This window comes from Chionomys nivalis, chromosome 20 (genome assembly GCF_950005125.1).
Source record: "Chionomys nivalis chromosome 20, mChiNiv1.1, whole genome shotgun sequence".
Taxonomy (NCBI): domain Eukaryota; kingdom Metazoa; phylum Chordata; class Mammalia; order Rodentia; family Cricetidae; genus Chionomys; species Chionomys nivalis.
Genome location: NC_080105.1, coordinates 56685025 through 56704402, shown reverse-complemented (window position 1 = coordinate 56704402; position 19378 = coordinate 56685025). Strand labels below are relative to the sequence as shown.

At 51.3% G+C, this 19378-nt stretch overlaps 2 protein-coding genes across 9 annotated transcripts in view; one reads left to right on the top strand and one right to left on the bottom strand.

The window, feature by feature from the left end:
• The window catches only part of Cars2 (cysteinyl-tRNA synthetase 2, mitochondrial), a 33909-nt gene extending 26352 nt beyond the window's left edge, over positions 1-7557 (bottom strand). For 3 of the 4 annotated variants that reach the window (XM_057752527.1, XM_057752528.1, XM_057752529.1), the window contains exons 1-3: positions 2836-3049; positions 2599-2649; positions 676-793 (exon numbers count right to left, since the gene is read on the bottom strand). In XM_057752527.1, coding sequence (XP_057608510.1) covers positions 676-793; positions 2599-2649; positions 2836-3014 — 348 coding nt within the window. In that variant the 5' untranslated portion in view covers positions 3015-3049. Of the gene's footprint in view, positions 1-675; positions 794-2598; positions 2650-2835; positions 3050-7013 lie in introns of those variants that run through there. The other variant, XM_057752530.1, reaches the window with a different exon arrangement.
• On the top strand, positions 7460-14988 carry Ing1 (inhibitor of growth family member 1). Of its 5 annotated transcripts, none has more exons than XM_057752533.1 (2): positions 7460-7810; positions 13197-14988. In XM_057752533.1, exon 2 carries the CDS (start codon positions 13343-13345, stop codon positions 13898-13900), a length of 558 nt encoding a protein of 185 aa, XP_057608516.1. In that variant the 5' UTR covers positions 7460-7810; positions 13197-13342; the 3' UTR covers positions 13901-14988. The 5 variants fall into 5 exon arrangements, with proteins under 5 accessions (XP_057608516.1, XP_057608514.1, XP_057608518.1 ...); XM_057752531.1 differs by lacking the exon at positions 7460-7810 and adding an exon at positions 8300-8889; XM_057752535.1 differs by lacking the exon at positions 7460-7810 and adding an exon at positions 9564-9580.
• The last annotated feature ends 4390 nt before the right edge of the window (positions 14989-19378 follow it).

The following is a 19378-nucleotide window of genomic DNA, read 5'->3' as shown; positions in this document are numbered from 1 at the left end:
CCAAAAGCCCTAGTCTTTGCTATTCCAGGTCTTATGTGAGTCATTCCAGGTTAGCCATCCTCTCCTTCTCTGGGAGTCAGTGGGCCAGGCTTCGGCACTGCAACCGAACCCCTGGTCTTCAGCACATCCCACCATCTTCCCAGGAAGCCAGACATGCAAGTTAGTGCCCTGGGTCAGAAAAAAAGTGTCTCTGGCTTGAATCACGAAGGCACTCTGATTTTTCACAACATAGCATAACATACACCAGGCAGCAGTGGCGCACGCCTTTAATCCCAGCACCAGGAAGGCAGAGGCAGGTGGATCTCTGTGAGTTTGAGGCCAGCCTGGTCTACAGAGTGAGCTTCAGGACATCCAGGGCTACACAAAGAAGCCCTGTCTCAAAAGGCGAGGGAGGTGGCTGGAGAGATGGTTCAGTGGTTAAGAGCACTGACTGCTGTTCCAGAGGACCAGGGTTCAAGTTCCGGCACCCACATGGTAGCTCACAACTGTCTGTGACCCCAAGATATGACACCCTCGCACAGACATACAATATGCACGCAGGCAAAACACCAATGTAAGTAAAATAAAAGGATAAATAAATTGGTTAAAAAAAAAAAAAAAAGAAATACATAAAAATACGATCAGCAAAGAACTGCCACACAGCCGCCAGGCTGTCAAACAAGGCAAAGTGCTCACCTCGTTAGCTCTCCTGATTATTTTATCATCCACATCAGTGATGCTCATTCCCATGATCACATTGCACCCAAACACCTTGGTCAGGATCCTTCGGATAATGTCAAATCTGACGTATGAGCTGAAAGAAAAAAACTGTTGGCTTGTCTTCAACACACAATCAACGTTGCTATTCGACTTTTAACTTAAAATTGTTTTATTTCTCATTCATTTGTTTTATTTCACGTTCATGTGTTTTGCCTGCACGGATGCATGTGCACCATATCTTTATTTGGTGCCCAACGAGGTCAAAAGAGGTTGTCAGAGGCCCTGAAATCAGATAATATACAGAATGGTTGTAAGTCACCTCGGGGGTGCTGGGAACTGGACCCAGGTCCTCCACAAACAAGTGCTCTTAAGTGCTAAGTCATCCCTCCAGCCACCAGTTTCATTATTATTGTGTGTGTATGTAGTATGTGTGTGTGTGTGTGCACATACTACAGCAGCACGCATGTAGAGGGAGGTCAGAGGAAGTTTGTGGGACTCAATGCTCTCCTTTTACCATGAGTCCCGGGGACCAAACTCAGGTCATCAGGCTTGTACAGGAGGTGCCTTTACCCAGTGAGCCATCTTTGCCAGCCCCATGATTGTTATTCTTGAACAGGAACGTGTTACAATTTAGCACCACTATGTAACTTCCAAGCTGTGTTCTACAGTCGATAACTGGTTCATAGGGAACTAATTCAAGTACTTCTTTACAAACTGAGCCCCACCTGGTGGCCCAGAAGGGTTCCTGCAAGAAGCAACCAAAAAGGGCTGGAGAGATGGCCGAGTTCAAGTCCTAGGACCTGAATTTAATTCCTAGCAACCACATGGTGGCTCACAACCATCTGTAATGAGATCTGGCGTCCTCTTCTGGCCTACAGGCATTCATGCAGGCAGAACACTGTAACATAATAAATAAATAAATCTTTAAAACAAAACAAAAAGGCAATCAAGCAATTGCATCAATTCCAGGATAAGGTATTGCTGTTTTTAAGTTTAGAGCTGTTGAGTGAGTTTGCGTCTATCTAAAAGTATAAAAACTCCTATAATACAACATTAACAAAAGGGCAAATGACAAGAGCTTTTTACTGTTTTCTTTCATGCTCGAGAACCGGGATTTTCCATATTATTCCAGTGCAAGGGAGATAGGCGGATCCCTGGGACTCACTGGCCAGCCAGCTTGGGCTGCTTGTGGAGTTCCAAGCCACTGAAAGATTCTACTTCAAAACAAACCAGGGAAAGCACCTGATGATGACACCTGAGGCTGTCCTCTGGCCTTCACACTTGTGTTTAATTTAGGTCTAAAACTGCCCAAGTAAAAATGTGCAAGACAACAACAAGATATTAGGAAACGGGGAATATCAACAAGCGCAGAATTTCCTCCCAGCTCCAGTGCTTCCCAGGAGAGCGGCCCTACAACGCTGTCACGGCTGAGGAGAAACAAGTCACACGAGTGCTGTGTTAAGTGGCACTTCATATATACTATTTCCTGAAGTTGCCATGAAGATTCCAAACACTGAGCTATTATCATTTCTGTCTCAACTCAAAGCAAGAACCAGGACTCCAGCAAGTGACCCATTCAAAGCCAGGCAATGACGCCCCACGGTTGGATTCGGGTCCCTGGACCAACCTTAGAAACATCTAAATCACTCTGCGTTCCTCCACAACAACTCTCTGAGTGTCCGACCTGAGCACTGAGTATACAACCAAAAACAGCTGCAAACACTAAACGAGACTAACAATTTGAGGTCTCACAATTCCCCCAGAATGCAGTCACTACTCAGTTCACTTAACAGATAAAAATACAAGCTAACAATTTACCCTTTCCACAATAAATGACTCTCTGACTTTATCACCAAGTTCAAATCATGAAAATCACCAAGTTCAAATAAGGAAACTTACCAAGCATGGCCAAGGTGTGCATGGTCGTACACAGTCGGTCCACAGCTATACCTAGGAACATATTAAGACCCACCATGTGAGATAGCTGCAAAAAAAGAGCCCTAAGCCCTCGATAACAATCATCACGCACACACGCGCACACGGTGTTTCAGTGACCGCTCCGGGGACCACACCTGTGGGTTTCAGGGCGGACTCGCCCCTGCAGACCCTCACGCCCCGCCCCGCCTGCGCACGCACCAGGAGACGGCGTCCGTGCGAGCCACGATCAGCGGCTCCTTCTTGCCCGTGAGGCTGTTGTGCACCTGCACGCCGGTGTCCTGGCCTTGAGGCCGCTGCCACGCTCGCCCGCGCCGCCCGAGAGCCAGCGCCTCCCGGAGCAGCAGAGAACCCGGCCCAGGCCCGCGCGCCCACAGCATGTCGGGGCACACTAGAGAACCCGGCACAAGGCAATTCCGCAGGCCAGGCCCCGCCCCGCCCCGCCCCCGAAAACAAGCCACGCCCGGCGACCCAGAAGCCACGCCCGAGTCCCCACAGTGCTCCGCCCACTCCCGGAAGAGAACACTCTCTCTGGCTGGAGTCAGGCGGTGAACCCAGCTGTGCAGTGGCGTGTTGACCACAGTGAGAAACAGGGCCCCTCGGCCGTTCTCCTTTATAGCGCAGGTCTCATAGCTCGTCCTTGTGGATAGATTGGTCCCCGTGTACATCGTTGTGCCTGCTGCTGAGACCTGGTGTGCACCGCAACATTGTGTACATACATGCCAACACACTCCAACACACTGCCTACTCCACAAACACTATGCACACCAGCGTGCACTCATCGTGTCTACACTCAAACACTGTGCTTTAACACACACTGCACCCCAACATACACACAGCATGCCTGCCAGTATGCCCCTTGCCACATGTAGACCAACACTACATCCTCAGACATGTCTGCATTCCGTACACACAGTATTTGTGTACTTCACACTGTCCTTTGGCCTTAGGATGAAAGAACAACGCAAGGAAATGACTCTGTTCGAGTATATGTAACTGGAAATGTCTTCTGGAAAGATGGCTGCTCTTCTAGAGGACCCAGGTTTGAGTCCCAACACCCACTTGGCTACTCTAGTCTCTAATCCCAGTTCCAGAGGGGCCAATGCCTCTTTTGGACTCAGTAGGCACTGCACACATCGTCCGTAGATGGGCATGCTTGCAAAATACCCATTCACGTAAGAATAAATTGCTTAAAAATTTTTTAGAGCCACACGGGTGGTGTCTATCTGAAATCAAAGCTTTTGGGAGGGGGGATGCAGGAGCATCAAGTTCAAGACCAGCCTCCCCGATATGAGATCCTGTCTTAGAAACCAATCAAAACGTGATGAAAAGTTCCTTCGCCCCGTCTCCTGAGAACTGTCCTGAGTTAGGTCCCCTTTCCTTGTCCGGTCCTTACCACACTGCGCAGCCTCCGCCCTTCCAGTCTTGGTTTTAACTCTGTTTTGGTGCTCTCCTGAAAGGCAAATGATTAAGCAGCTGTGTTCCTGGAGAACTTTTCTCCTGACGATTCTGAATCTCACTGCCTGCTTGAAGTTAAACTGCCACGTAAACAGACTGTGTTCTGTACCTTATGGGGGTCATCCGTGGTCCCCAAATGTCCCAAGTTCTCCCGGAATTATTCTTCTTCACAGCCACCTGTCTTCGTGTGTGCGTTTGTCTCCTTCTTATAGCGATATACAATTCTCTTTTCCCATCCACCTCCCTCAGTTGCCGAGATATGGTTTCACTCAGTAGCCCAGGCTATCACTATGTAAATCTTACTAGCTTACTTGCCTTTAAACTCCCCTGCCTCAGTCTTTAAACTCCAGTTTGGGGATTACAAGTGTGGGCTGCCCCTCCCTGAGTACTGAACTGTAAACTCTTGATCTTCTTGCCAAATCCTGCAAATTCACCAGAGCTTGGCCTGAGAAAGTCCCTCAAAAACTCTTCCTGTGCAGGTAGTGAAAGATCTGCTAGAGAAAGCTTTTACTCTGATACAAGATGTGTCTGTCAAAAAACAGAAACCAAAGGTTGGAATGTGGAACTCAAAGAACTAGAGCGGATATTTAAAATAACAGTTCTAACCTGGGTGTTGGCGGTGCACGCCTTTAATCCCAACCGAGGCAGGTGGATCTCTGTAAATTCGAGGCCAGCCTAGTCTACAGAGCAGGTTCCAGGATAGACTCCAAAGCTACACAGAGAAACCCTGTCTTGAAAAACCAAAAGAAAAAAAAATACATTTATTTGCATATGTATGTGTATGCCACAGCAAAAGTGAGGTGGTCCAAGGACAGCTTGGGGAGCTTCCTTCTACAAGGTGGGGTCCCGGGGAGTGAGCTCAGGTTGTCAGACTTGATGGCAAGCACCTTTTCTGGCCAAGCCATCTTGGTGTCCCCAGGCTTGTTTCTTTTCTTTTTTTTTTTTTATTTATTATGTATACAATATTCTGTCTGCAGGCCAGAAGAGGGCACCAGACCTCATTACAGATGGTTGTGAGCCACCATGTGGTTGCTGGGAATTGAACTCAAGACCTTTGGAAGAGCAGGCAATACTCTTAACCACTGAGCCATCTCTCCAGCCCCCATTTTTTTTTATTTATTTATTATGTACCCAGGCTTGTTTCTTATAAAACCAAAAAGGGCCGGGCGGTGGTGGCGCACGCCTTTAATCCCAGCACTCGGGAGGCAGAGGCAGGCGGATCTCTGTGAGTTCGAGGCCAGCCTGGTCTACAAGAGCTAGTTCCAGGACAGGCCCCAAAAGCTACAGAGAAACCCTGTCTTGAAAAATCCAAAAAAAATAAAAATAAAAATAAAAAAAATAAAACCAAAAAGGTTGCACATAGCCACAGGCTTGGACTGGGAATGGAAGTCGAGCTCAGGCTAGTTGAAGTGAGAATGGGAGGAAATTGGCATTTAGCAGGAGGGTACCCTTTGTCCCAGGAGCCTCACTCAGGGAAGACCTCCAACCAGAGCCTCAAGGAGCCTCTCAAACGTGTCTTGCCAGATTCTCTCTCTGGACCCATGGTCATTGCCTCCCCAGCCTCTGCTCCCAGGAAGAGGTTTTTCTTAAAGACTGTATTTATTAATTTAGTGTGTATATGGTGGCCTGAGGACCAACTCTCCAGACTGGTTCTGTCACTCCACCATGTGGGTTCAAGGGTTTGAACTCAGGTTAACTCAGCCATTTCCCAGTCTTTGGTTTTCTTTCTTTCTTTCTTTTTTTTTTTTTTTTTTGGTTTTTTCGAGACAGGGTTTCTCTGTGGTTTTGGAGCCTGTCCTGGAACTAGCTCTTGTAGACCAGGCTGGTCTCGAACTCACAGAGATCCTCCTGCCTCTGCCTCCCAAGTGCTGGGATTAAAGGCAGTCTTTGGTTTTCTATACAGTCTACTTAAAATGCTTGGTTATAGTTAAACTACATTTTATCTATTGGTCTTCTGAGCATGCTCAGAAAGCCACTTTATAAGGCCAATTAAAAAAATAAAAACTTTTTACCCCAAAGAGGTGAACATACTCAGTATTCCCAGGACATAAAACATTGTAGTTAGCATGTGGTAGGTACTTGTGAAATAATTCTGGTCAGGTGAACAAGATGTCTTTGGGTTTGTGTCTATGAGTTCAATGAGCAGCAGAATGGATTAAGAGTATTGTAAACTTTCAAAGGTAACCGGGTTCAAACTCCGGCTTGGTTATCTTGGGAAAGGGTCAGTTATACCCAATCTTTATTAAACTTAGATAGCGCTGAGATTAAGATACCTGTCTCTTAATTGCTACTGTGCCTTTAAACTGCTTACATGACCTCTAAGGAAAAGGCCCACTTTTCATACTCAGTTCTGGACACCTGCCCATGCTTTATTCCACGTCGTATTCCCAAGCCATATTCTTAGCCTTTGTGCAGACTAGTGGACAAATATTTTCTTGTGGCAACTAAGTGAAACTTCTGTTTCTGGCTAGTACTGAAAGCAGTTAAATGTTAGTAAAAAGGCACCACAGGACAGCCAAGTGACGTTCGCCTGCTGAAAATGTACGCCCTGTGCTTCAGGGTGCACACCCACAGCAACGGCCCAATCTGAACAATCTAACTCGAAAAGCAGACAGCTGAACTGAATGTCTCTTGCTGCACTGACATTCCTATGACCGATCGCTGAAACGAGCGCCGTCGCCCCCGTCGATACTCTATTGTAGAGAACTGCGTGGAAGTGTGGATGTCACGGGGACGCACTGAGTACTTCCACACGTGTCGAGGGGGTTAGGATGTCACCGTGTTTCAAGAGTCGTTCCAAACCCTTCCAAACTACATCTTCTGGGTCTGAAGGGGTGAGTCCTGTTCTGCCGGAGGACGAATCCCGGAGGCTGAAATACAACACCGAGCACGCTGGAGGAGGCTGAAGACAGTGAGCTGACCTGGCGCCGCGGCGACATTCCAACAGGCGAGGCGGAGAGCGGTCATCAGCGCTCGGCACACGAGGACACAGCGGCGGGAGGACCCGGGAGTACGGCCCAGGCAGCAGAGCAAGACTAAGGACCCGGGACTCTAGAGAGGAAGGCAGCAATGCAAAGGCGCGAAATTAGGCGACCGCAGGCCAGACTCCGCCCCGGGGCGGCACCTAGGCCGGAAGGGGGCGGGACCGCCGGAGCCCGTCGCCTAGGCAACTGCTCGCTCGGCCCGGGCTTTTCAGAAAGCCCTAAATCCGGGGCTGTGGGGGAAGGGCGGGATGGGGATCCGAAGGCTGCGCTAAACTGCGGGCGTGCTCCCGAGGTGCCCGCAGACTCCTCAGTATGGTGAGGACCCGGGCAGTCTTGGGGGCGGCAGGGCAAGGGCTAAGATCGGGGTGCTGCTCTCGCCAGCCCGCCCTCCGTAGACCTCCGAGCTGCACAGAGCACCCCTCGGGGGCCCCTTTGTCTCCAGGCCATTCCAAACTCAGTTCCGAGAGGCGACACAAAGGGACGGCGGGGAAGGACGGCGCAGGCGCGGGCAGCCGCCGAGGATGCTGGGAGTGGTGGTCCCGCGGTGCCTCGGGAGCGGCCCTTCCGCGCGGGTCCGCAGCCCCTGCCTGAGCCCTGCGCATGCGCGCCCACTTCCGCCTCCCTCGGACCCGCCTGCTCGGTCCTGCTCGCCGAGGACAGCTCTCTAGTACTAGGCGTGCGGGAGGCGTTGCCGGCCCCACCACACCTCCTTCTCGTCCAGATTGGCCGCAGAGGTAAGAGCCGCCAGGGGATTGGCTGTTGCCGTTGCCAGTTCCGTCAGGGGGCCCTATTTATACCGCGCTCGGGGGCGGGGGGAATGCAGTTCAGCCCGGAGGATGGTGGCTATGTTCTGTGTAGTCGGGTCTGGAGAGCGGCGGTGTGGCGGCTCGTCCGGCCCCGGAGTGTCCTTAGAGGAGCGGGCCACCTCCCCGCCGTGCCTGGCCGGCGTGCGGCTCCGCCCAATAGGTCCGCCACCGAGTGCCAAACTCCTAGTAAAGTTTCGCGTCGCCGGCCGTCCCTGCCCCGTGCGGCCCCGCGCCTGTCCCCTCCGCGACCCTGGCCCCCCAGCGACAGTGACAGGCCACGCCCTCGCGCGGGCCGGCCTTCGCGGCCCCGCCGCCCCCCGGCCCGGGACGGTGAGGGGCGTGAATGCGGTGGGGGCGGGGCCGCCTCCGGGAGGGGGGGTGGCGGAGCGCATGCGCGCTGCGCGCGGGGCTGAATGTTTCCCAAGTGTTTGAAACTGGTATTTGGGTTTTCCACGTTGGACAAGTGCGGCGAGGCGGGCGGCGGAGCGCGCCCTTCCCGCTGCCGGCCCCGCTCTCTCCGCTCTCCACGCTGGTGGCGGGTGGGCGGCGGTGGCCGGCCCCCTTTGGGTGTGTGCGCGCTCGTACGCACGGCCCCCCGCGCCGCCCGCCGCCCGGGAGGGGGCCTGCACGGCCGGCGGGGCGTGCGCCAGAGCCTCAGCCGCCGCGGCCCGCGCCTGCAGGCGCCGGGGTCCCCGCGGCCCCGGAGGCGGCGCGGCGGGCGCCAGATGTAGCCGCCGGCCGGCCCGGCCGAAGTGGCGCGGGGGGGGCGCGGGAGGGCAAGAGCTTTTGCATTTTGCAGTGCTGTTTGAGGGGGGCGGGGGGTGGAGGAAGCGGAAAGCCGCCGAGTCGCCGGGGACCTCCGGGGTGAACCATGTTGAGTCCTGCCAACGGGGAGCAGATCCACCTGGTGAACTATGTGGAGGATTACCTGGACTCCATCGAGTCACTGCCTTTCGACCTGCAGAGGAACGTCTCGCTGATGCGGGAGATCGACGCCAAATACCAAGGTACGGCGGGTGATGGATGGGCGGGGGCGGCCGCGTCCATCCCTGGGTCCCGGCGACGAGGCTGGCCGGTCCTGCAGGAGCTGGAGCTCCCGGTGGCGTCTTCGGAGGGCTAGGAACAAAAGGTCTGGAGCGCCTTTGAGACGCCGAGGTCCTTGTGTGCCCAGCCCCGGGACATGGAGGAGGAAGGAGCGCGAACGGCTGGCTACAAGGCTGCGCGACCAAAGCGCTCTTTGTAGTGAAGTGATGAGGCGGTGCTGCGGGGGAGGGGGCGCGGGGCTCGGCCGCGTCCTCGGGGAGGGGGCGCGGGCGGCCGCGCGAGGTGGAGTGCAATACGGACGCGGCGGCCGCAGGGCGCGGGCGCCCAGTTGGAGAGGCGGCTGCGGGCCGGGCTCCCGCGATCCGGAGTGCCGGTCCGGAGAGTCGCCGCCCCCCGCCCGGTCCCGAACCCGAGTGTTACATAAAGTACTGGGCAGTCCGGACCCGGGGTCGCGCGATCGCCCAGGCCCTGCCTGCTTGGGCCCTCCCTTGGCTCTGGACCCGGCTCCGGGGCCCGACTACGAGGGGCGCCGGCGCGGTGTGCTTGGCGGAGGGAGAGGGTGGAAGGAAGGATCGTAGTCGACTAGGTCGGTGCACGACTGGGCTGTGTTCGGTGGGCGCGAACTGGGGCTCCGGCCCGAGAGGAGCGGGGCAGGTGAGAGACCTGCAGTCCTCCCGGAGACCCTGGCTGCCCCGAGTGGCGAAGAGGCGGAGCCTGCGTGCCCGCCGGGTCTTGTCGGTTGTTGGGGAAACTTTGCTGCTAGGTCAGGGGGCTCTGCTTTGGACATGGATGGCCGCTCGGAGTTTACTCCTGTTTACAGAACTGCGCAGCAGGGAAACGGAAGAGTTGGGGGGAGGTGGAAGGCCGACACTCGGGCCCGCACACCTAGCCGTGCCAGGGAAAGCGCCCCTGCGCGCTCTGTCCGAGCTGCAGCTTCGCAGCTCGGTTTATAGGAGAGTCATTAACATATTGCGAAACGTTCCGCCTCTGCGGCCCTGTGATTGGTCGCAGCGTCCCCCGTGGAATGTCCTTATCAGTGTGCTGCGCAGTCATTGGGGTACGGCCTGCATGGGGGCGGGCCTGGCTCGGGGACGCGCTCCGGTCTGTGTTTCCGCTGCCTGCTATTCTCTCTGTGGCAGAGGGCCGGGCGGAGGGAGGAGGCGAGTTGATTTGAATGTCTTCGGGTCGCCCGTCCTCTGGCCTCGGATTGGCTCCTGCCGCTGCTGGGGCGGGCCATTGTCGCGGCTCCTGCTGTTTGATTTGTTCCCTCCTGTGATCTCCGCCCTCAGCGTCGTCGATTCACAGAGGCCTCGGGGCGGGGCGGAGCGCTCTTGGCGAGTCTCATAGGCTTCCGGGATCGCGGTCACTTTCCGGCCGCGGGGCCTTGGCGGCAATGGCCCCCGGGAGGCCGCTGCGATCTCCTTCTCGGCACCAGCGCCGCACGGGCAGCTCCGGCCACTTGTCGCATTTCCCGGAGGCGTGAGTGAGCGGGGAGGGTCCTGTCGGGTCGCGGGTCGGTGTGTTCCTGGAGCCCCGCCGACGCGGCTCCCGCGCTGTGTGGACCGACCTTAGAATAAGCCCTTGCTTGCTCAGAGTTACTGTTGCAGGTGGAGCTTTTTGACGGTCGCCAGTGCTTCGGGTGTAGAAGAGTCTGGAAGAACTTAGGGTTCGGTCCTTGTAAATAGAGCTTGTTGCCTGAGTCATTTTTCAAATGTTATAAAAATACCTTGGAAGCAGTGCCTCATTAGAAACATAGACTACCTTTTGTAAGTTAAAATAGCTTTTAGAGAACAGGACAGAGTAGATGGTACTGCGGGCCCGTTTATTCACCTCTGCTGGTACTTTATGGCGGTCCAGCAGCACTCCGAAGTTCAGCTGCGTTGTTCCTGTCTGCTGCTTTCAATGGTTTTATTGATTATTTTGCTTAGGGTAACTGCTATTGTGTGGGTCCCACAGTAACTTTGTGGTAAGTTTTTAATGGGATTTTTCTCCATAAGTTTCACCTAAAGCTGAAAGAAGCAGTTGTTCAAATTTAATTTAGCAATGGATAGAATTGCTCTTCTGTAAAATACCAGCATTATTTTTGAAACATGACTGGGTGCAATGACACATGCCTGTAATCCCATCGGAGGCAAGATCAGCAACTCAAGGCCAGCTTTGATTGTCTAAATAACACAAAATTTGGGTTGTTGTTCACTTACTATCGTTTTTTGATAAGTTTTCACTGTGTAGCCTTAGCTGACGTGGAACTCCTAAAAATTCTAATGCCTGTTAATCTGGAATTTAAGGTATGTGCCATCATGCCAAAAAATGCATATTTTGGGTTATTTTTGATAAGTCAGATCAGTTGATTTGTCTCTTTGGAGACTGGGACTGTTCGTCCTCCTTTGCAGTGGGATATGTCTTGTGATTCTTCCTGGAATCCTCCAGAACCTGAACATAGCCTTCCCTGGTACTTCGTGTCAGCCCTTGTTGATGTCTTGTAGGATTTTTGTTGTTATTTTTGTTTGTTTTGAGACAGGGTCTCCATATATACCCCTGGCTGGCCTGTATAAGCTACACTGGCCTGGAATTCAAAGAGCTCTGCTGACCTCTGCCTGAGTTCCTATGTTCACTGTCAGGAGAAAAGATAGCAGAGTTTCTGGATAGCCCTTCTGATTTCCAGTGGTTGCCTTAAAAAATGGCAAAAGGGTCTTTAAAAAATCTGGTACTATTTGCTGTTTGAGGAAAATTGCTCAAGGACCTTTCTGTGTATATAATTAGACTTTGGTGCACAATGTTTAAGTTGTCTAATCCCTTATTTTTAAAGTGGCCAACGATTTTATTTGCTCATTTCTGGCATTTGAAGCGCTCCCTGACATCTTTGGCCTGAGATCCTTTGTAGTCTTGAAGCACTCACTGCTGCAGCCACCCACTTTGCAGGGTTTCCCTCTGTCAGCTTTACAGACGCCCACCCGTTCCCCTACTTTCCTGTTATCACCCCTAGTCGGACTGATCTGATGCTCGGCACAAAGGATCTCTATCTGCTTGACAAAGAGACTCACCATACTTGGATATAAGCACACAAAGATGGGTTTGGCACTTGTCTACGGCTTTGGTGGCTTTATAAACCTGAGCTGTGGATGAGAGCGATCTCCAACTTCTTGTAGAGCAGTGTTGATACTCATTATACCTCAAGCAGAAATCCCTCCTTGCGTTGTAGCCGTGGGTTACCACAAAGCCAAATCATGAAAACACCCAGGCTCTAGGGACTGTCTGCAAAGGGAAAGCTATTTGTTGTTGAGACAAGGTCTGGGTGTGTAGCCCAGGCTGGCCTCACACCCGTGCTTCTGCCGCAGTGCCGTGAGTCCTGGAATAGGGGCTATACTGAGCTGAATTCTTAGACTTAACAGCTTTTATTTCTTGGGAAATTGTCTAATTCCATTTTCCAAATGATATTTTATAAGCATATAGACTTATTTTTAGCCTTCCTAAGAAGGCTTAAATTTAATACTAGGGTTTAGTTCTCAGAATGGTAATATTGAGTACTCAGAGATAGGCAGGAAGATCTCTGTAGATTCCAGGGCACCCAAGGCTACACAAAGAGACTGTTTTAAAAACAGTATTATAAGCCGTAAATTTAATTATTACAAGTTGTAAAGTCAAATCTGTCACTTTGGTTTTAAAGCAAGGTTGTCTTGAGCAAAGCGTTCTTGTTTTCAGTAATACAGAACATCACGCCAGAGTGGTTCAAGAGGACAGATACACACAGGGCCTCTGCTGCAATCCCAGTCTGTAAGCCATAGGGTCCACACGCCTTCTCTGTAGAGTGTTACGGACATTGAGATGCTCAGATGCAAGGGGGTGGGGAGTCCTGTTCTCAAATGCACAGAACACGGGTAAAAAGTGCCTGTCAGTTCCAGCTGGGGAGTTGGAGACAGGCGCTCGCTCCCTGCTCCAGAGTCAGTGAGACTCTGTCTCGTGTAAGATGGAGAACAAAACCCGAACATAAAGAAATACAGAATAAAAGCTCTAAGTTCTTACAGAGATATTTGGACAGGAATTGTGAAAATACAATGGATTGGGGAAGAAACAGTTGAGACTGAAGCCCTTTACCTAAGCTTGAACTTTTTGTTCATCACCTCAGCTTTGCTAGGTGGGAGCCAGGGCTCACACGTGGCAAGAGTTTTATACAGGGAACTGGGGCCCCTTGTGATTTTTGATCTAGTTGGTGTTGGGCTTCTTTCCCAGTGTTCCTCGCGATGTGTAACGCGGACTGTTTCTGTTGTAGAGATCCTGAAGGAGCTGGATGACTACTATGAGAAGTTCAAGCGGGAGACGGACGGCACCCAGAAGAGGCGGGTGCTGCACTGCATCCAGAGGGCCTTGATCCGCAGCCAGGAGCTGGGCGATGAGAAGATCCAGATCGTCAGTCAGATGGTGGAGCTGGTGGAGAACCGCACCAGGCAGGTGGACAGTCATGTGGAGCTCTTCGAAGCCCACCAGGACATCAGCGACAGCACTGGCAGCAGCGGCAAGACCGGCCAGGACAAGTCAAAGAGTGAAACAATCGCTCAGGCAGACAAGCCGAATAACAAGCGGTCCCGGAGGCAGAGAAACAACGAGAATCGAGAGAATGCATCTAATAATCACGACCATGATGACATCACCTCAGGAACGCCCAAGGAGAAGAAAGCAAAAACCTCAAAGAAGAAGAAACGCTCCAAGGCCAAAGCAGAGAGGGAAGCCTCTCCCGCAGACCTCCCCATCGACCCCAACGAGCCCACGTACTGTCTGTGCAATCAGGTCTCCTATGGAGAGATGATCGGCTGTGACAACGACGAGTGCCCCATCGAGTGGTTCCACTTCTCCTGCGTGGGACTCAACCATAAACCAAAGGGCAAGTGGTACTGCCCCAAATGTCGGGGGGAAAGCGAGAAAACAATGGACAAAGCCCTGGAGAAGTCCAAGAAAGAAAGGGCTTACAACAGGTAGTGTGTGGACATTCACACGTGAGAACAGACCCTCCGGAAGTCCGAGGACGGTCAGATGGGTGTTTTTAGAGGGGCTGGAGGGTCCTCTCCTCGGGACAGCGGAGACAGCCTGTGTCTTCATGGTGTACCCGTACCAGACTGGGGCTGAGATCAGCAGTTTAGAAACTACAAAGAGAGGTTCCAATTAAACGTGGCAGCAAATGTCAGGCTGGTTTTGGGGGTTGGGGAGTGACTTGGAAGTAATATAACAGATATATAAAGAAGAGATTTAATTTGGCTGTTTTAACAAAAATGTTATGGTTTACAAAAAAAACAAAATTCACCAGGTTGCTGAAGTGCAGCAAGAGTGCTTCTTGCTACCACAGTGTATATCCACATGACAAGCTGGTCAAAGGTTTAAAGTCTAAATATTATTTTTTAAAAGGGTAAATGAGTAAATTTTACATGACATTTTATACATGGCCTATTCCCCAACTGGCCATTTTTAATGACTGGGTACATTTTTAATAGGTCAGACACAAGTGGTCCAGGCAGTGGGTCCAAGTCTTGCCTTTGCTACCCTAGGTCATAGTGTAGCCACCTTTAACTTATGAAGTGTATAAATGTACATTTCCCAGCCACCCCGCCCCTGCTGTATTATAACCGGAAGTGCAGCCTGGTGCTGTTGTGAAGCCAAGGTGCGCGTCCTGCTGCGTGTGTGAGCTGTATAGATGTTGTGTCAAGAAATAAATGAAACTTGACCAGTTTGTTTGTTTAGCATTTAATTTTAACATATAAATAATTTTAAATTTTTTTGTCTTAAAAATTTATACACCAGCAGTTTAGACAAAGCCTTAAGCAAATTGTATATTACTGATGTCACATAATAAGGAAGTAGACATTATGTCCATGCCAGCAAATCAATGTCAAAACTACTTAGAGCAGAGGTTAGGAAGTGACTGTGTATTAGAGGTCAGCCCCACCATCTGTTGTGTGTGGCCTGTGAGCTAAGAAGGGGCTCTGTGTTTCTAAGTGCTTTGAGAAATCTCATTTCACAATACATGAAAGTCCTATGAATTCAGATTTGAGTGTCTATAAATAAAGACTCGTTGGAACACAGCCATGCTTATTTCCTTATGTGCTGTCTGTGGCTGCTTGTGTAGGACCGAGACTGGCTCTTGGCAGAGACCGCCGCTAACAGGTGACGTTGGCCACCCATCGATGGCACGCATCCTTAGCTATCCACATCCCTGGGTGACGGGCACACTGCTTGATCCGTCTGTGGGGCCTCTGGGCCAGGTCACTGTAGAGTCACTGTGGTGCCTGTCGTTGGCAGTGTACGTCAGGTAGCTATTTGTTGACTTTTGAGAATTTTTCTTACACTGGGCATAAATTCGTTTTTTGATCTTTCCATTGTAGAGTTACTGGGTGAGCACTGTGTCACAGCCAGTAATGCCTTAAACGTTAGCCCTGTGTTCATCGATGCTCACAGACACTTTTACTTTCTGGCAGAGTATTAGAACCTTTAGGAATAAATCTACTAGCCTGGCAGTGTTGGCACACACCATTAATCCCAACACTGGAGGGAGAGGCAGGCGGATCTCTGAGGTCAAGGCCAGCCAGGGCTGCAAAGAGAAACCCTGTCTCAAAACAACAAAAATCCGACTGAGCCAGAGTTTAATAAATGATGAAGAAAGCTAAAATATGTCATAAAAGGGGTCAGAGAAACAGCTCAGCAATTAAGAGCACTTGCTCTTACAGAAAACTCAGTTTTGATTCCCAGCATCCACATGGCTCATGGGAACTAATGCCTCCTTCTGACTTCATGGGCACCGGGCACGCAAGAGGTAACTTACATTTACACAGGCAAACACTCAACACATATAAACAAAAATACTCAATGCATCAGGAGGCAGAAATCTCTGAGGTTGAGGTCAGCCTGGTCTATGTAACAAATTCCAGTCCAGCCAAGACTACACAGTGACACCCTGACTAAAGGGGAAAAAAAGAAGAGGTAGGCCGGGCGGTGGTGGCACATGCCTTTAATCCCAGCACTCGGGAGGCAGAGGCAGGCGGATCTCTGTGAGTTCGAGGCCAGCCTGGTCTACAAAGAGCTAGTGCCAGGACAGGCTCCAAAGCTACAGAGAAACCTTGTCTCGAAAAATTTAAAAAAAAAAAAAACAAAAGGGAAGAGGTGAAAACTCAACAATTGTTTGGGAGTTTCTCTTTTCTAATGAAGCCAGTAATGAAAAGCTAGAAGATTGAAAGGAGTACATTTTCTTTATATTTTGTTGCAGACAAAACATAAGCGGGGCACCTTGCTGTGTGTGGACCTCATCTGTCCTTCTGGGGTTTACTCCTAACACCGCTCAACTCCTGGCCCAAGTTCTTCTCTTTCACAATGCCTGCTTCATGTTAGCATGACTTTGAGAAGTAAGAGCAATTACTCTAGTAAGACAGTGGCTAACGTAGCAGGGCATGCTAAGAGTTTTTTTTTTTTTTAATATTTATTTGTTATGTGTACAATATTCTGTCTGTGTGTATGTCTGCAGGCCAGAAGAGGGCACCAGACCTCATTACAGATGGTTGTGAGCCACCATGTGGTTGCTGGGAATTGAACTTAGAACCTTTGGAAGAGCAGGCAATGCTCTTAACCACTGAGCCATCTCTCCAGCCCCCACTAAGAGTCTTCTGATGGTGGCCCATATACCACCTTGCATGTGCACATACCATGGCACCACCTCCCACAAGCTGTGTTGTGTTCGCTGGCTTGAATCACCGATCAGTTCCAGCGGGCAGTAAGAAAGTCCCAGGCGAGCACCTTGCTGTGTCAATCAGGATGTAGGAAAGCTCTGCCCACCCGGGGACGGATACTGGAGCCAGACACTTGGGTCTCTTGGGACGACTGCTTCCATGAGTATGGGTGCCCCCAGTGGCCAGAAGAGGGCATTGGGTCCCTTGGAATTGGAGTTAGAGGTGGATGTGAGCCACATGGGTGCTGGGAGTCAACAGGTCCCCTGCAAGCGCTCTTCGCTCATCACCACTGAGCCACAGCTCCAGCTCCACCTGTTAAACTGAACAAAGGAAATGAGTAAAGCGAGGTTTGAGGGGTTCGGGAGGGCTGACACCCCAGGTGCTAGGAAAGGATGCTGCCTAGTTACAGGGTCCTACCCACAAGGATGTTGGCTCCCAGCATGAGTGGAGCTGTGACTGTTGTGATACCTGGTCGCAGGCAGGCGTGCCATCTGTATGCCAGAAAGAGGATTTGCTGAGCTGCGGGAGTGTTTCCTAGCGGATACTCCTGTAGTGCTGGGTGGGCTATGGCCATCCCCAGCCTTTCTGTTAGGCAGACTGAGGTTGTCTCTAACTTGAAGCTCTTGCCACACTCAGCCCATCTGAGCTTCCTGCGTTTCTATCCCTGTCCTGACTTACTGTCTGTTCATCCTTAGTCTCAGGCTCCCCACGACCAAGGGAGGAGAGTTGATGGGGTTTGGGTTGTCAGGGCCAGACTAGGGCCTGCTTTCCTGAGACACAGGGCCTGCTCACCTAAACCTCTTGAATTTGTAGGAGGGGCTCAGGAAGACCTGAGGTAGTTACACAGTGGGAGGAATAAAGAGGGCCTATTTGTGAATGGAAATAGCCCCTAGGGCTTTTTGATTGACTCACAGCAGGAGGGCGCTAAGCCCCCACCCTTAGCTAGCTCTGGGATTTGAGGGTGTCTCATCCTTCATTCTGTGCCTCATGTTTGCTATTACCTGATTTTGTTCAGAAAGATAGGATAGTGTCTTCTCCCATTTAAAATCCTGGCTAAAGGAAGTTACCGGAAGTAACAGGTTGAATAATTGTAGCCTTCTATTAAAGTCTTTGTGACCAGATGTGATACACACCACCTTTAACCCCAGCACTCAGGAGGCAGAGGCAGGTGGAACTCTGGTGTTTAGGCCGGCCTGGCCTACAGAGTGTTCCAGGATGATAGCCAGGGCTACAGAGAGACCCTCATGGGAAAGGAGAAAAGCCCCTGGACTCGATAAAGGTATTTGTCTCCGAGCCCAGCCATCTGAGCTCACTCCTTAATGAGCTAGGACAGGATTTATTTCTGTGGTCCTGGCTGTCCTGGATCTCACTCTGTAAACAATGATCAAAGGCATGTGCTACCATCACCCGGCTGAGATTGGACTCTTATTTTCAGTTTGTTTGTTTTTTTTTTTTTAACGTATGCGTGCTCTGTAGGCCAGAAGAGGGCATCAGATCCTATTATAGATGGTTGTGAGCCACCCTGCGGCTACTGGGAATTGAACTCAGAACCTCTGAAAGAGCAGCCAGTGCTCTTAACCTCTGAGCCATCTGTCCACCTCTGAGGTTGGACTCTTAAAAGTTGTTCTTTCTCCTCCACACTTGTGGCGCGGGACATATGCACAAGTAGTGCTCACCTGCACGCGCACACACAGTATGGGTTTTGGTGTTTGCTAAGCAAGCCAACTTTGGGTCAAAGCATCAAGCACTGCTGGTGAGCATGCCTACTAATTCACTCACTTTTGAGGGTTGGGGTGACACCATGCACTCATGCTGCGGGACAAGTACCCTGCTGCCACACCGTTCCTCCAGCCCCTGTTTACTTCCTGTCAGATCCTTTCCTTCTGTTGCTCACATTGACCTCGAACAGGTGATGCAAGTATTTTAGTTTTGTGGGCTACGGTTATGTGGGTTTTCGTTTTCAGTGTTAGATCCCTTACATCCCTGTGGACAAGAAGACCCAGTTCCCGGTTAGGGATTTTGTTTATTTTTGGAATGGGCCTGGCCTCAAGCCTGATCATCTTGCCTACACTTCCCTAGTGCTAGGATTACCATGTGCCACCATGCCAGCTTCTAGTGAGGGTTTCCATCTCAGGTGAGGGACCTGACTGGTTCAGGGCCTGTGCAGCCTCTGTAGCATCTACTGCCTTGTTCCAGGTGGCCTGGTGGTCAGCCTTGGTGCTGCTTGAGGGTCAATTGATGGAGCTAGGAGCTGTGACCAGCCCTGTGGAAGATGGGAGAAACTCTGGGGCACAGAGGTTAAGGTTTTCCTGAGGGCTTTGTCATGGGGCTCTGGTACCTGACACCTGGCACGCATTGGTCCCTCATTCCATCCAACAACCCCCTCCCCCGCAGAAAGGAAAGGGATGTGTGCACGGAAAGGGATGTGTGCACGCACTGCTGGGTGGTCTCCTGCAGCAAGCTCTCACCAGCCGGAAGAGGCAGACCTGGAAGGAGACTTGGGGTTGCTTGGTGTACAGACCAATGTCCTGCATAAGTGTTATCTGCCGCTAAGAAGCAGGTGACAATTGTCACTACCTTGTGTGGCGGTTTGAATGAGAATGCCCCCCCCCCCATAGGCTGATATATTTAAATGTCTGGTTCTAGTTAGTGAACTGTTTAGAAAGGATTAGGAGGTGTGGTCTTGTTGAAGGAGTGTCACTAGGGTCCGGCTTTAGAAACCTCAAAGCCTGGCCCGCCTTCTCTT